Here is a 17,500-nt window from a genome sequence, read left to right on the forward strand (position 1 = left end):
TCCGCACTCTATACATACTAAAGCTCAGTACAACGGGCTTCACCAAAACGCATTGAGCAAGAACACAGGGATTAACGTGAAAATGAAATGAATCACTGAGGTTTTTCAGAACGGGTGACGTTCTTCACACCGAACCAAAGGCAGGAGTGAGGAACCAGGCCTTTCATGTTGACCTGCAACTTACTTTTTAGGATTCTCCACATTTTTTAAAGTAGTTTTTTTAACTATCGTAAGTTGTCATGAGTCTGTTGTGTTCCAATATCTTTCTCAGCATTTGGGCTTTTGGATATCATGAAAGACCACCAAAATCTATGTTTCAGTTTTGAAGGAATTCGTTGTTGTCAGTGTGTTTTTTTTGTGGTTTTTTTGTTTTTGTTTTTTTGTTGTTGTTTTTTGTTGTTGTTTTTTCTACTGTTTCTTTTTTCAATGTTCAGCAGTTTTCAGCCTTTCAAAAAAAATGTTCATAATCAGCTGACTCTACTTAGTCTTGCTATGGACTTCTGTTGTTTTAGGATTTTTGATTGTTCTTCATGAATGCATTGTTGGCTAGGCTGTAAACAGTATGATTTGGTTTCCAGTGAATTGCGGGGTGCTGTGTTGTGTTGCGTCACGTTGTGCTGTGTGCTCTGTCACAACAAACTTCTCCACGTCATCTTCGGGATGTTCTCCACGTGGAAAGCGGCTGGTGGAGCGATGGCCTTGCATTTCTCCTGTCTACACGTGTACATTTTCTACCTCACAAATTGGGGTTTGGCCATAACATTTTGTCAGCAACAGTTCTCAGGTTGACTTGCATCCTTTTACATGCAGTTCTTACCCAGCGTACGTGGGACTTCACCTCACTGACTTGTATCCTCTTATAGAAGGGAAAAAAACATGAGCATGACACGAATTTCCAGATAAGTATACGATGTATGATTATGAAGTAAAAACAAACAAACAAACTGTCGCAGCATTAGTGATTTCGTTTTAGATTTGATAATTTCACATGGTAGGTTGATATTCTGTTAGCATCGCAAAAACTTAAGCTATAGAAATACAGATTTTACAACGTACACTCGATGTGTAAACATATAAAAGTGAGTGTGCTTAACCAAACGCCTATATGTGAGTAATGACGACAACAGAGGTTTTTGATGTTTTGTCACGTGACAGATTAAGTTTCCAAAAGGCGCAAATTGTTGTTATGTGTTTAAACAAACTGAAATGATAAAAACATGAGAGTGTTCCAGTTAACATAACTATGATGGGCGTTTATGACGGCATATAAAAGGGGTTTTTGTCATCACAACAGTGTAGTTTCGAGCTGCTAAGAGAGACAAAAGTAATAATGATCTTTGTCACCAGTTCTATTTTTAGTCTCCTTGTCGGGGGAAAAAAACATCGTGTGGAGAGAGAGAGGAGGCAGGACAGCAGAGAGAGAGATACGGATACGGATGTTTTATTCATATAAAGGCCATTGCCCCGCATGAAGGGGTACAATACATAAACAAGCACAGCCACTGAAGAAAATCATGAAGTTGCAACAGATCTGAAATGCAATGCCTTGTACAAGTATATTGACAAATTCCTTATGACGCTTTCTTTTTCAGATGCTAGAAGTAGACTTAAACGAAATTGACTGGGATATCTATAAAAAGCAGGTGGGATATATCGTACTCTCAAACTGGTTAAAGCAGGACAACATAAAACAAAATGCAACTCATCTTCATTTCCACTTTTGCACAACGGACACATTAAATCAACTGCAGAATGTTTCCTGTAACGATAATAATGCTGAGAAATTTCTGAAATACCAAAACGAAATCTTGTCATAATAAATTTCAAGTGTGTGTCTAAGTTCATACGCAGGGAAATCTTAACATTATGACCAGTACAAAATGTCCTATATATGCAAAACCTATCACTATTATTCACATGAAAATTCTACTCCTGCCATCTGCACGCAATCAGTCTATCTTTAAGGTCACACAAAAATAATCTGACATCTTGCACACCTTGATTTTCCCATACAAAACCGAAACCAAACTGATACAACTTACAACAAACTTTTGAAACCCAATTTCACCTTTTGCATCCAAATCGGTTAACATTGCATAAGCTTTCCGTGGCAACCTGCAATCATTCATTCTTGTTAATTTAATCCAGTAACGAATACAAATATAAGTACAGAGTTAATAAAAATTGGTAAATTTGGTGTTTTTAAATCAACCCCTAACATTTTCTTCAATGAAAACAAATGAACTTTCTCACAGTGACGTGCAGCAGCATCAAGGCCCCAAAGTTCAGCCCCATACTGTGCAATAGGCTGGACCTGAGAATCAAACAATTTCAGAAATATAGATAAACTATTATTACTCAAAGTACGTAGTTTTCGCATTACGCATAACGCAGCATTCTTTGCTTTTCCTGTCAGGTCAACACATGCTGGGGTAAAACTAATTTTGGTGGAAAACAAAATACCTAAATATTTATATGCATTTACCACTGGCATTTCTACATTGTTGTAAGTCCATTTTTCTCTTGCAGATAAAAACCCCACCCTTTCTAAAGACAACTATATTACTTTTGTTTAAATTTACCTTCAAATCAAGAGAAAAAGCTGCCCTCTGTAAACTATTTAACTGTGTTTGCAGTCCAACGACTGTTTCAGATAAGAGCGCTACATCATCAGCTAGTAACAAAATAAAAAGCTCAAAGTAATCGATTGTAAACAGAGCGCCATATTTTCCATTTTGAATAACTTCAATAGGTAGGTCATTTATAAAAAGTGAAAATAAGATAGGACTGCATACATCACCTTGTTTTACGCCATACGTGCACCTGATAGAGTCAGTTAATCTGGCTCCACTCCTTATCTTAACTATAACATTATTATACATACTCTTTATACAGTGGTATAACTTACCATTTATTTCGTTTTTTAAAAGGATAGACCAGAGAATTCGTCTGTTTATAGAATCGAATGCTTTCTCAAAATCTATAAATGCAACATATAATTTTCGGTCCAAAGAAAACTGTTTTTGAATTAAAGCTAGCAAGGTCAATTGTAGAGTAGTTTCTTTTAAATCCAGCTTGATGTTCCCCGGTTATATCATTTTCTTCAACCCACTCTTGTAGACGACGATTAACAACTGTACTGTATACCTTACTACTAATATCACATAACGTAATGCCTCTGTAATTGTTGGGATTATTAACATCCCCTTTTTTGTACAAAGGAAGTACAATACCTTCAGACCAGCTCTCCTGGAAAATACCTTTCTGAAACAAAGCATTGAAAAACACAACAAAGAAATCTACAATAAAGTCACCCGCATTTTTATATAACTCTCCAATTATCCCATCTGGGCCAACCGCTTTCTTATTCTTTATTTTTCTAAATGCAAACAGCACTTCTTCTTTAGAAATGGGACGATTAAAATAAGTGTCAGTATCGTCGGTCTCTATTTCTTCTTCTGGCTGGGTTTCTTTCTCAAATAAATTCCTGAAGTGTTCAAACCAGTTATCTAAACTAATACTATTGCTAACATATTTTTCTTCGATGATATTGAATGCACATTTTCCCAGAATTGTTTTTGATTACTTATAGAGGATACTAATTTATCTAATATAGCATTCTGATATTCTTTCTCTTTCCGTTTAATCAAGTGTTTATATTCTCTGCGTGCAATACAAAATGCATTTTGGTCACTAACATCGCCTGTACGACGTGCTGTTCTGTACAACTTTCGTAAGTTCGTTCTTGTTGCTCTACATTCCTTGTCGTACCAGTCGTCTGTATTTTTATCTGATCCTATACTACATTGTTCATACATGCGGCACTTTCTGTGATGCATTTGTTAAAGATTTCCAAAGCTTCATTAATGTTATGGTCGATTAAACTAACAGCCAATTCTAACATTTTATGTGTTCTGTCAGATTTCATTGATTTAGTAAATATTTCAGCTAGCTCATCTTTCCACACAAACTTATTAATAATTTGTTTCTCTTTACGGTTTTGGGGGCTGTTGTGTTTGTCTGAGAATTGTACACATAATTCAAGTGGCATATGGTCTGAGTCAAATCTATCCTTAACATTAAGTAGACAGCGTGAAGACCAAGAAGGAAACAAGTCATGTGACATAAGAAAATAGTCATTCACACTGCTGCCAGAATCAGTGATGAATGTGTAGCAACCTTGGCGGTCGCCATTACACGCACCATTCAATATTGATAGACCAAATGTAGTACACAAGTTTAGTAAGCGTTTTCCATAATTATTTAAACATTTGTCTTGAGAATTTCTATTGACACTGACTGGGTACCTTATGTGTAATGAACTAAAAGTATCATCCTCAATAACATCAGGGGTAATGTTGGAAGTTCTACAATTCAAATCACCAGAGATGATAATGTAAACATCATTGAATTTAAGTAAACAGTCTGATAAACAATCTTCCAATAAATCAATGCCATTGTCAACATCAAAATATGAATAAAAAGGTGATCCTTCAGGTGGAACATACACACATACATACAATATATCCTTTAAAGTGTCCAACATAGCTTTGTCAATCAGAAATATCAGAACATTAGCATATTCATTATGAATACAACGAATATAAGGGGGGAATGCTTTTTTGATAAGACAGATAGCGCCACCTGAAGATCGACCATGTTTAGAAAACTTAATTGCGGACTTATGAAAACACAAATAATCAGTAAATAAATCGGACCGGAAGTTCTCCAGAAACGTTTCAACCAAACATATCAAGTCAAAAGAACGAATGTACAACAAGAAATTTCTGTCTCTTAATTTAGAAAACAAACCATTAATATTCCAATGCAAAATGTATAAAGGTTTATTTACAAACACACAAGTTTGCTCAAAATCAAACCCGGCCCGGCCCCCGTGTTTACACGTTCAGCGTCATTCATATTCCGTTCAGTTGCACACACGTCGCTGACACTGTCACTGTCACGAATTTCAGACATATTTGCACGTGCAACCGAGTTGCCAAACACAGGGCTCACTACCGGTATCGTTTTTTGAACTGTTCCCTTTGACATCACATGAAAAGGACTATTTACATGTTTTTCGAAAACACTATCATGGGAGGAGCGGCCAATGTCCTATCTTATCTCTTTCAGATTGTCGTCATTGTCCACAGTGAACCTCTTACCATCGATAATAAGATGGTCAAATACCATTGATGCCCTTTTGTTCGCATTTCTGAGAGAGAGAGAGAGAGAGAGAGAGGATGATACCTTGATATAACCACAGGGAAATACCGAGTGGAGGCTGTCACAGTTGTTTGGGTGAATATATCGACAGCAATATGCTGCGGGTTTGGTTTTTGGGTTGTTGTTTTTTTCCTCAGAGCCTGTATATAACGAGGTGGAGAATGAAATAGAATTTTTTAAAAAACCTTTCTGTCTGTCTGCTCACGATGTTGACCTTTGTCACGTGCATGTTGCAAGGGAAGCACAGACACCGAGTTCAGCTTGCTCTCAGCTAATTACTTCTTTGACTCCGGAACTAATTAGTGAAATATCTTGCACAGGTGAGCCAAGTGCAGTCATGTTGTTTACCTTCACTGTCGTGTTGTTCTGTACACAAACACTCCCCCCCCCCCCATCTCTCTCTCTCTCCCTCCCTCTCTCTCTCACACACACACACACACACACACACACACACACACACACACATATACACACACACACACACACACACACACACACACACACACACAATTATAGAATGTACACACACACACACACACACACACACACACACACACACACACACACACACACTCGAGCACATATACACACACACAATTATACCCCCCCCCTGTCATCGATCGCCATAAACCCAGGATAGAAGCAGCGTGTCAGTGAAGAACATCAGAAGCACTGTGCCGTGCAAGCATGCAGTTATGTGGTAATGGGTGTGCCTCTTTTCTGATCTCTCTTTCAAACACTACTCTGCGTGTGTGTGTGTGTGTGTGCGTGTGTGTGTGTGTGTGTGTGTGTGTGTGTGTGTGTGTGTGTGTGTGTGTGTGTGTGCGTGTGTGTGTGTGTGTGTGTGTGTGTGTGTGTGTGTGTGTGTGTGTCTCAATGCTGTTTTTTGCCCTCGAGGGCTGAATGTAAAAAAGCAGTCATGCCTACTCCACTACCTCGTGAAATAAGTTTCTTTCGTTTCGTTTCCTCTGTGTGTGTGTGTGACTGCGTGTGCGTGCGCGTGAACGTGCGTGTGTTTGAGCGCGCGTGCGAGTGTATGTATGTTTCTGTGACTCAATTCACCACATACATCGCGTTACACTTTTCTGTAATGACATATATCATGTTGTGGTGACATACACGAGTATAAAAATTATCAAAATCAACAGAGTAATAAACAACCAAAGAGAAAACCAAACCCGATACATATGCAATGCGTGTAAGTTGTTGCCTACGAAAGGGGAATCCTTTAATTTCAAAAAGGTTATGAGATATGTTAACCTTGTGGTCCTATGAGTTTTACACGAATGATTCATGTTACCTGATTCTCCTGAATAAACAGGTGTTTTAGATCCCTTAATACCGAATACAATGCAGTTTACTAACATAGCACGAACCGAAATTAAATGAAATGAAAGAGACGTTGATTACTTTAATATGGGTGCTGTAGTAGCAGAATGTAGCAGAAGTAGTAGTAGTAGTCGTAGCAGCAGCAGCAGTGGCAGTCATCAGTTTTACGTCTTTCCACTTTGATATCAGACGGAAAAAAGTGGGATTTGTATGGGTAAGGTTGGTCAAGGGGTACATGTGTGTTTGTGTGTGTGTGTGTGTGTTTGCGTGCGTGCGTGCGTGTGTGTGTGTGTGTGTGTGTGTGTGTGTGTGTGTGTGTGTGTGTGTGTACGTGTGTGTGAGAGAGAGAGAGAGATTTTTTTGTGGGTAGGGGGAGGGAGGGGAGGGAGAGGGGGAATGCTTACCGATTTTTGTTTAAACCAACAGTTAATTAATCAAATCAACAACGAACTGACATCAGTGTGTGTGTGTGTGTGTGTGTGTGTGTGTGTGTGTGTGTGTGTGTGTGTGTGTGTGTGTGTGTGTTGCAGCGTGGGCACACAAGCGGTGCCAGGAGAACGGGACCTGGTATGTCAGTCCGGAGTCTCAGCAGGAATGGACTGACTACACTGGCTGTATCGTCCTGGACGTGAGTTGGTCCACTGTTTGTGTCTGTCTTCCGGTCTGTTGTTCTGTGCGTCTGTCTTCCGGTCTGTTGTTCTGTGTGTCTGTCTTCCGGTCTGTTGTCTGTCTTCCGGTCTGTTGTTCTGTGTGTCTGTCTTCCGGTCTGTTGTCTGTCTTCCGGTCTGTTGTTCTGTGTGTCTGTCTTCCGGTCTGTTGTCTGTCTTCCGGTCTGTTGTTCTGTGTGTCTGTCTTCCGGTCTGTTGTCTGTCTTCCGATCTGTTGTCTGTCTTCCGGTCTGTTGTTCTGTGTGTCTGTCTTCCGTTCTGTTGTCTGTCTTCCGGTCTGTTGTTCTGTGTGTCTGTCTTCCGGTCTGTTGTCTGTCTGCCGGTCTGTTGTCTATCTTCCGGTCTGTTGTTCTGTGTGTCTGTCTTCCGGTCTGTTGTCTGTCTTCCGGTCTGTTGTTCTGTGTCTGTCTTCCGGTCTATTGTCTGTCTTCCGGTCTGTTGTTCTGTGTGTCTGTCTTCCGTTCTATTGTCTGTCTTCCGATCTGTTGTTCTGTGTGTCTGTCTTCCGGTCTATTGTCTGTCTTCCGGTCTGTTGTTCTGCATGTCTGTCTTCCGGTCTGTTGTCTGTCTTTCGGTCTGTTGTCTATCTTCCGGTCTGTTGTTCTGTGTGTCTGTCTTCCGGTCTGTTGTCTGTCTTCCGGTCTGTTGTTCTGTGTGTCTGTCTTAAGGTCGGTGTATCTGTGTTGTTTTTGTCTCTGTCTCTGTGTCTGTCTTTCTGTGTGCTGTTCTGTTTTCATGTCTCTGTCTCTGTGTCTGTCTTTCTGTGTGCTGTTCTGTTTTCATGCCTCTGTGTCTGTGTCTGTCTTTCTGTGTGCTGTTCTGTTTTCATGTCTCTGTCTCTGTGTCTGTCTTTCTGTGTGCTGTTCTGTTTTCATGTCTCTGTCTCTGTGTCTGTCTGTCTTTGTGTGTGCTGTTCTGTTTTCATGTCTCTGTCTCTGTGTCTGTCTTTCTGTGTGCTGTTCTGTTTTCATGCCTCTGTGTCTGTGTCTGTCTTTCTGTGTGCTGTTCTGTTTTCATGTCTCTGTCTCTGTGTCTGTCTTTCTGTGTGCTGTTCTGTTTTCATGTCTCTGTCTCTGTGTCTGTCTTTCTGTGTCCTGTTCTGTTTTCATGTCTCTGTCTCTGTGTCTGTCTTTCTGTGCGCTGTTCTGTTTTCATGTCTCTGTCTCTGTGTCTGTCTTTGTCCTGTTCTGTTTTCATGCCTCTGTCTCTGTGTCTGTCTTTCTGTGTGCTGTTCTGTTTTCATGTCTCTGTCTCTGTGTCTGTCTTTGTCCTGTTCTGTTTTCATGTCTCTGTCTCTGTGTCTGTCTGTCTTTGTCCTGTTCTGTTTTCATGTCTCTGTCTCTGTGTCTGTCTTTCTGTGTCCTGTTCTGTTTTCATGTCTCTGTCTCTGTGTCTGTCTTTCTGTGTCCTGTTCTGTTTTCATGTCTCTGTCTCTGTGTCTGTCTGTCTTTGTCCTGTTCTGTTTTCATGTCTCTGTCTCTGTGTCTGTCTGTCTTTGTCCTGTTCTGTTTTCATGTATCTCTGTCTCTGTGTCTGTCTTTGTCCTGTTCTGTTTTCATGTCTCTGTGTCTGTCTGTCTTTGTCCTGTTCTGTTTTCATGTGTCTCTGTCTCTGTGTCTGTCTGTCTTTGTCCTGTTCTGTTTTCATGTGTCTCTGTCTCTGTGTCTGTCTTTGTCCTGTTCTGTTTTCATGTCTCTGTGTCTGTCTGTCTTTGTCCTGTTCTGTTTTCATGTGTCTCTGTCTCTGTGTCTGTCTTTGTCCTGTTCTGTTTTCGTGTCTCTGTCTCTGTGTCTGTCTTTGTCCTGTTCTGTTTTCATGTCTCTGTCTCTGTGTCTGTCTTTCTGTGTCCTGTTCTGTTTTCGTGTCTCTGTCTCTGTGTCTGTCTTTCTGTGTCCTGTTCTGTTTTCGTGTCTCTGTCTCTGTGTCTGTCTTTGTCCTGTTCTGTTTTCATGTCTCTGTCTCTGTGTCTGTCTTTCTGTGTCCTGTTCTGTTTTCGTGTCTCTGTCTCTGTGTCTGTCTTTGTCCTGTTCTGTTTTCATGTCTCTGTCTCTGTGTCTGTCTGTCTTTGTGTGTGCTGTTCTGTTTTCATGTCTCTGTCTCTGTGTCTGTCTTTCTGTGTGCTGTTCTGTTTTCATGTCTCTGTCTCTGTGTCTGTCTTTCTGTGTGCTGTTCTGTTTTCATGTCTCTGTCTCTGTGTCTGTCTTTCTGTGTACTGTTCTGTTTTCATGTCTCTGTCTCTGTGTCTGTCTTTCTGTGTCCTGTTCTGTTTTCATGTCTCTGTCTCTGTGTCTGTCTTTCTGTGCGCTGTTCTGTTTTCATGTCTCTGTCTCTGTGTCTGTCTTTGTCCTGTTCTGTTTTCATGCCTCTGTCTCTGTGTCTGTCTTTCTGTGTGCTGTTCTGTTTTCATGTCTCTGTCTCTGTGTCTGTCTTTGTCCTGTTCTGTTTTCATGTCTCTGTCTCTGTGTCTGTCTGTCTTTGTCCTGTTCTGTTTTCATGTCTCTGTCTCTGTGTCTGTCTTTCTGTGTCCTGTTCTGTTTTCATGTCTCTGTCTCTGTGTCTGTCTTTCTGTGTCCTGTTCTGTTTTCATGTCTCTGTCTCTGTGTCTGTCTGTCTTTGTCCTGTTCTGTTTTCATGTCTCTGTCTCTGTGTCTGTCTGTCTTTGTCCTGTTCTGTTTTCATGTATCTCTGTCTCTGTGTCTGTCTTTGTCCTGTTCTGTTTTCATGTCTCTGTGTCTGTCTGTCTTTGTCCTGTTCTGTTTTCATGTGTCTCTGTCTCTGTGTCTGTCTGTCTTTGTCCTGTTCTGTTTTCATGTGTCTCTGTCTCTGTGTCTGTCTTTGTCCTGTTCTGTTTTCATGTCTCTGTGTCTGTCTGTCTTTGTCCTGTTCTGTTTTCATGTGTCTCTGTCTCTGTGTCTGTCTTTGTCCTGTTCTGTTTTCGTGTCTCTGTCTCTGTGTCTGTCTTTGTCCTGTTCTGTTTTCATGTCTCTGTCTCTGTGTCTGTCTTTCTGTGTCCTGTTCTGTTTTCGTGTCTCTGTCTCTGTGTCTGTCTTTCTGTGTCCTGTTCTGTTTTCGTGTCTCTGTCTCTGTGTCTGTCTTTGTCCTGTTCTGTTTTCATGTCTCTGTCTCTGTGTCTGTCTTTCTGTGTCCTGTTCTGTTTTCGTGTCTCTGTCTCTGTGTCTGTCTTTGTCCTGTTCTGTTTTCATGTCTCTGTCTCTGTGTCTGTCTGTCTTTGTGTGTGCTGTTCTGTTTTCATGTCTCTGTCTCTGTGTCTGTCTTTCTGTGTGCTGTTCTGTTTTCATGTCTCTGTCTCTGTGTCTGTCTTTCTGTGTGCTGTTCTGTTTTCATGTCTCTGTCTCTGTGTCTGTCTTTCTGTGTACTGTTCTGTTTTCATGTCTCTGTCTCTGTGTCTGTCTTTCTGTGTCCTGTTCTGTTTTCATGTCTCTGTCTCTGTGTCTGTCTTTCTGTGCGCTGTTCTGTTTTCATGTCTCTGTCTCTGTGTCTGTCTTTGTCCTGTTCTGTTTTCATGCCTCTGTCTCTGTGTCTGTCTTTCTGTGTGCTGTTCTGTTTTCATGTCTCTGTCTCTGTGTCTGTCTTTGTCCTGTTCTGTTTTCATGTCTCTGTCTCTGTGTCTGTCTGTCTTTGTCCTGTTCTGTTTTCATGTCTCTGTCTCTGTGTCTGTCTTTCTGTGTCCTGTTCTGTTTTCATGTCTCTGTCTCTGTGTCTGTCTGTCTTTGTCCTGTTCTGTTTTCATGTCTCTGTCTCTGTGTCTGTCTGTCTTTGTCCTGTTCTGTTTTCATGTATCTCTGTCTCTGTGTCTGTCTTTGTCCTGTTCTGTTTTCATGTCTCTGTGTCTGTCTGTCTTTGTCCTGTTCTGTTTTCATGTGTCTCTGTCTCTGTGTCTGTCTGTCTTTGTCCTGTTCTGTTTTCATGTGTCTCTGTCTCTGTGTCTGTCTTTGTCCTGTTCTGTTTTCATGTCTCTGTGTCTGTCTGTCTTTGTCCTGTTCTGTTTTCATGTGTCTCTGTCTCTGTGTCTGTCTTTGTCCTGTTCTGTTTTCGTGTCTCTGTCTCTGTGTCTGTCTTTGTCCTGTTCTGTTTTCATGTCTCTGTCTCTGTGTCTGTCTTTCTGTGTCCTGTTCTGTTTTCGTGTCTCTGTCTCTGTGTCTGTCTTTCTGTGTCCTGTTCTGTTTTCGTGTCTCTGTCTCTGTGTCTGTCTTTGTCCTGTTCTGTTTTCATGTCTCTGTCTCTGTGTCTGTCTTTCTGTGTCCTGTTCTGTTTTCGTGTCTCTGTCTCTGTGTCTGTCTTTGTCCTGTTCTGTTTTCATGTCTCTGTGTCTGTCTGTCTTTGTCCTGTTCTGTTTTCATGTGTCTCTGTCTCTGTGTCTGTCTTTGTCCTGTTCTGTTTTCATGTCTCTGTCTCTGTGTCTGTCTTTGTCCTGTTCTGTTTTCATGTCTCTGTGTCTGTCTTTCTGTGTCCTGTTCTGTTTTCATGTCTCTGTCTCTGTGTCTGTCTTTCTGTGTCGTCCGTCCTTGTGTCTGTATTTCCGTATTTGTTTCTGTTTCTGTTTGTTTTTCTCGCTGTCTGCCTCCATCTCTCTCTGTCTCTCTGTCTCTGTCTCTCGCTCTGTTTCTCATTCACTTTCTCCCTCCCTCTCTCTCTCTCTCTCTCTCTCTCTCTCTCTCTCTCTCTCTCCAATCGCGAGTGAAATTGTAGGGGACTTGGGGGAAGTGGGTGTGGGGGGGGGGGTTCAGGTGTGTAGGTGGGAGGGAAGGGGGAGGGGGAGAAGAAGAAGAAGGGGTAGGGGTGGAGGAGCAGTAGAGGAGACAAAAAAAGGAGAAAAGAAACGCGAAAAGGAAACGAAACGAAACGATCTTTTTATACCACGAGGATAGCAGAGAAAACACACGTGTTTTACATCCAGAAGGGGGAAGAAGAGGAGCAGGAAACCCAGAAGAACAGAAAGGTGTAGAATTAGCTGATCCCACCAGGAAGTCAGTCTACTCTTTCAGTCTCTCTACACTGTCAGTCCCTCCAGTCTCTCCACACTGTCAGTCCCTCCAGTCTCTCCACACTGTCAGTGTGGGTGTTTGTGTGTATGTGTGGGTCTGTTCTTTTGAGTGAGTTTGTGCATGCGCGAGAGTGTAAGTGTACACAAGTGTCAGGAGAGTTCTGTGCACGTGCGTGTGTTTGTGTGTGTGTGTGTGTGTGTGTGTGTGTGTGTGTGTGAGGGGGAGGTGGGGGTGCGGGGGGAGGTGGAGTAGAGGATGAGGTATGCATGCCTACACTGTGGGAGCAACAGGATATTGGAACGTACATATATATATGTTTGTATATATGTGTGGGGGGTTGGGGGTGGGATATATGGGGGTATGTGTGTGTGCTTGTACAAGTAAGTGTTCATCTGTGTGTGTGTGTGTGTGTGTGTGTGTGTGTGTGTGTGTGTGTGTGTGTGTGTGTGTGTGTGTGTGTGTGTGCTGTGGAAGCTGCGATACGTAGACTAGAAATGAGTGTGTGGAGGAGGGGGGTAGAGGAGGTGCAGGGTAATGTGTGTGTGTGTGTGTGTGTGTGTGTGTGTGTGTGTGTGTGTGTGTGTTGGAACTCATGTACGTTTATATGTATTTGACTGTGCTTTCATATCTGTGAAACTGCATGTTTGGTGCATATCTGTTATACATGTGCGGGTGTATGTGTGAATGTGTGTCTTCATGTTTTACATTTATTTGCTTATTTATCATCATTGTTGGCTTTTTTTTTCTTCTTTTTTTATTATTATTACCACTACTGCCTTTTTCTATATTATAATTATTATTTATTTATTTATGTAAGCTTATCAATTCTTTTTTCTTTTTTTTCTTTTTTTTTTCAAGGCCTGACTAAGCGCGTTGGGTTACGCTGCTGGTCAGGCGTCTGCTTGGCAGATGTGGTGTAGCGTGTATGGTTTTGTCCGAACGCAGTGACGCCTCCTTGAGCTACTGAAACTGAAACTGAAACTCAACAGTTACGAGTTACCCAAGTCTTAACAGTTACGAGTTCCCCCAAGTCTCAACAGTTACAGTTTCCTAAGTCTTAACAGTTGCGAGTTCCCCAAGTCTTAACAGTTGAGTTCCTCAAGTCTCAACAGTTGAGTTCCCCAAGTCTCAACAGTTGAGTTCCCCAAGTCTCAACAGTTACAGTTCCCCAAGTTTCAACAGTTACATTTATTTATTTATTTATGTACGCTTATCTATTATTTATTCACCTTTTTTTTCTTTCTCTCAAGGCCTGATCAAGCGCGTTGGGTTACGCTGCTGGTCAGGCATCTGCTTGGCAGATGTGGTGTAGCGTATATGGATTTGTCCGAACGCAGTGACGCCTCCTTGAGCGACTGAAACTGAAAACTGTCAGTCTCTTCACACTGTCAGTCCCTCCAGTCTCTCCACACTGTCAATCTGTCCAGTCTCTCCACACTGTCAATCTCTCCACACTATCAGTCTCTCCAGTCTCTCCACACTGTCAGTCTCTCCACACTGTCAGTCTCTCCAGTCTCACTACACTGCCAGTCTCTCCAGTCTCTCCACACTGTCAGTCTCTCCACACTGTCAGTCTCTCCACACTGTCAGTCTCTTCAGTCTCTCCACACTGTCAGTCTCTCCAGTCTCTCCACGCTGTCAGTCTCTCCACACTGTCAGTCTCTTCAGTCTCTCCACACTGTCAGTCTCTTCAGTCTCTCCACGCTGTCAGTCTCTCCAGTCTCTCCACGCTGTCAGTCTCTCCACACTGTCAGTCTCTCCACGCTGTCAGTCTCTCCACACTGTCAGTCTCTTCAGTCTCTCCACACTGTCAGTCTCTTCAGTCTCACTACACTGCCAGTCTCTCCAGTCTCTCCACACTGTCAGTCTCTCCAGTCTCTCCACACTGTCAGTCTCTCCACACTGTCAGTCTCTCCAGTCTCTCCACACTGCCAGTCTCTCCAGTCTCTCCACACTGTCAGTCTCTCCACACTGTCAGTCTCTCCACTCTGTCCACACTGTCAGTCTCTCCAGTCTCTCCGCACTGTCAGTCTCTTCAGTCTCTCCACACTGTCAGTCTCTCCACACTGTCAGTCTCTCCACTCTGTCCACACTGTCAGTCTCTTCAGTCTCTCCGCACTGTCAGTCTCTTCAGTCTCTCCACACTGTCAGTCTCTCCACACTGTCAGTCTCTCCACACTGTCAGTCTCTTCAGTCTCTCCACACTGTCAGTCTCTTCAGTCTCTCCGCACTGTCAGTCTCTTCAGTCTCTCCACACTGTCAGTCTCTCCACACTGTCAGTCTCTTCAGTCTCTCCGCACTGTCAGTCTCTCCAGTCTCTCCGCACTGTCAGTCTCTCCACACTGTCAGTCTCTCCACTCTGTCCACACTGTCAGTCTCTCCACACTGTCAGTCTCTCCACACTGTCAGTCTCTTCAGTCTCTCCGCACTGTCAGTCTCTCCACACTGTCAGTCTCTCCAGTCTCTCCGCACTGTCAGTCTCTCTAATCTCTCCACACTGTCAGTCTCTCCACACTGTCAGTCTCTCAACTCTGTCCACACTGTCAGTCTCTCCAATCTCTCCACACTGTCAGTCTCTCCACACTGTCAGTCTCTCCAGTCTCTCCGCACTGTCAGTCTCTCCAGTCTCTCCGCACTGTCAGTCTCTCCACACTGTCAGTCTCTCCAGTCTCTCCACACTGTCAGTCTCTCCAGTCTCTCCGCACTGTCAGTCTCTCCAGTCTCTCCACACTGTCAGTCTCTCCACCACACTGTCAGTCTCTCCAGTCTCTCCGCACTGTCAGTCTCTCCACACTGTCAGTCTCTCCAGTCTCTCCACACTGTCAGTCTCTCCAGTCTCTCCACACTGTCAGTCTCTCCACACTGAGGTACTCACACACAGAGTGCTCTGCTGGGGAAAAAAACAAACCAAAAAACAAGCGAAGAAGAAAGAAAGAAAGAAGTAGAGGGGTGGAGAGGTGGACAGACGGCAGTGTCACTCAGATGCAAGAGCACGCTAGCGTAATCGAGTTTATGTCATCATACCAGCAATTTTTCCTCTTTTTTTTGGGGGGGGGGGGGAGGGATGGGGGGGTGGTGAGGGGGGGGGGGGGGGGGAAAGGGGGTCTCTCCTTCACTGTCTGTCTGTCTCTCTCTCTAACTTTCCTTCACTGTCTGTGTCTGTCTGTCTATCAGTCTGCTCTTTTTCCCTGTTTTTGGTTACGAAATGCTGCGTCGTTCATAATGGTTCCCCGCCCCCCCTCCTTGTTTAAGGGTTTGTTTTTTGTGTGTGTGTCTGGAATGTTTGTACCTCCATTACAAACAGGGGTGGCCTCGAAGTAAAATATTTGTATTTCTGGGTTCTGAGTTTCTCCCCCCCCCCCCTCTCTCTCTCTCTTTCTCTCTCTCTCTCCCTCTCTCTCTCTCTCTCTCTGCCCCTCCCTCTCTCTCTCCCTCTCTCTCTCTCTCTGCACCTCCCTCTCTCTTTCTTAAATGTACAGAACATTTTGTACCACTCATGAAGTGAAAACGTACTTGCAAATCAGCTTAGACAAACATTTAAAATTCATAATGGCAAGATTTAGATTAGGTATTTCAGAAATTGCTCAACGTTATTATCGGCACAGAAAGCATACTGTGGATGAGTTGAATTGCCCTCTGTGTAGAAGTGCTGTTGAGGACGAGTTACACTTTATTTTATGTTGTAATGCTTTAAGTAAATTAAGAGAACAGTATATTCCACGAAAGTATTTTAAGTTTCCAAATCAGTTTCGGCTAAGTCTGTTGATGGCATCTAATAAAGAAAGCATTGTAAAGTATTTGTCCATTTACATATATAAGGCATTTAAGTTAAGATCAATAATGATATCATAATTCCTTTGATGATTGTTTCGCCTTGTGCACTTGCATGTTTAATAATGTTGTATACTGCAGCCCTTCATGATGGGAAATGGCCTATATGAATAAATCACCCGAATCCGAATCTCTCTCTCTCTCTCTCTCTCTCTCTCTCTCTGCACCTCCCTCTCTCTCTCTCTGCACCTCCCTCTCTCTCTCTCTGTGCCCCTCCCTCTCTCTCTCTCTGCAACTCCCTCTCTCTCTATCTCTGCCCCTCCCCCATTCCCTCTCTTTTTCTGCCCCGCGCTCCTACCCCCACCCCACCCACCCTCTCTCTGTGGCCCCGCTCACACATGCGTATTGGGTGTTGTCCGTGCGCTGACATCCAGTGTGTGTCACGTGCTCCCTTGCGGTGAAGATAAATTAAAGCATAGATCGAGAGCTGACCATGATTCCCCAGGTCAGAATATCATATTTCTGGTCACACATTTTCTGAATGGCTTCAGGAACATCAAACATCCCCAAAACGAACAAACGCTGCATATCAAAGAGACATGGGGAATGTGTTTGCACGTCTCTGAGATGAAAGACAGAAATAATACTGGCAATGAACTGATATGATCAGTCTGTCCATTGCCCATGTGAACAGTCCCACCGCCTTTTTGCCACGCATTGTATCGCTGAACCAGGCGCCATTGCGCACACTCCCAATTGTCAACCCCTGTTGGCCTGTTTTGACCTCGGGTGGAGGGAGGGGGTAGGAGGGGGAGTTGGGAGGGGGGTGGAAAGGGCAGGGGTGTTCTGTGATTCACATAAACTGGATTTCCTGAAATAAAACATGTCTTGTCTCTCCAAGTCAGTTTCATGTAAGCACCGTCGATCCGATCTATTTCACATGTACAGCCACCACCCCTCATGCTGACAGTGTCACTGTTGTGGTGGGAGGGGCCAGCACTGACAGTGTCTGTGACCACGTGTCTGACTGTTGTGGTGGGAGGGGCCAGCACTGACAGTGTCTGTGACCACGTGTCTGACTGTTGTGGTGGGAGGGGCCAGCACTGACAATGTCTGTGACCACGTGTCTGACTGTTGTGGTGGGAGGGGCCAGCACTGACAATGTCTGTGACCACGTGTCTGACTGTTGTGGTGGGAGGGGCCAGCACTGACAATGTCTGTGACCACGTGTCTGTTGTGGTGGGAGGGGTCGGCACTGACAGTGTCTGTGACCACGTGTCTGACTGTTGTGGTGGGAGGGGCCAGCACTGACAATGTCTGTGTCCACGTGTCTGACTGTTGTGGTGGGAGGGGCCAGCACTGACAATGTCTGTGACCACGTGTCTGACTGTTGTGGTGGGAGGGGCCAGCAAACCAGTTCACCCACTGACAATCACTGGTGTCCACACAGCCGCCTTAATGCAGCCTCTAAGACCCATCTCAAACAATACAAAGTCCGAC

General features: G+C 43.6%; 1 protein-coding gene across 5 annotated transcripts in view; it reads left to right on the forward strand.

The window, feature by feature from the left end:
- LOC143293810 (calcitonin gene-related peptide type 1 receptor-like) overlaps window positions 1-17,500 on the forward strand; it is a 317,054-nt gene that overhangs the window by 240,486 nt on the left and 59,068 nt on the right. For all 5 annotated transcript variants that reach the window (XM_076605076.1, XM_076605075.1, XM_076605079.1 and 2 more), the window contains one exon: window positions 7,086-7,183. In XM_076605076.1, coding sequence (XP_076461191.1) covers window positions 7,086-7,183 — 98 coding nt within the window. The remainder of the gene's footprint in view (window positions 1-7,085; window positions 7,184-17,500) is intronic.

Source organism: Babylonia areolata, chromosome 19 (assembly GCF_041734735.1).
Source record: "Babylonia areolata isolate BAREFJ2019XMU chromosome 19, ASM4173473v1, whole genome shotgun sequence".
In the NCBI taxonomy this organism is placed as follows: Eukaryota; Metazoa; Mollusca; class Gastropoda; order Neogastropoda; family Buccinidae; genus Babylonia; species Babylonia areolata.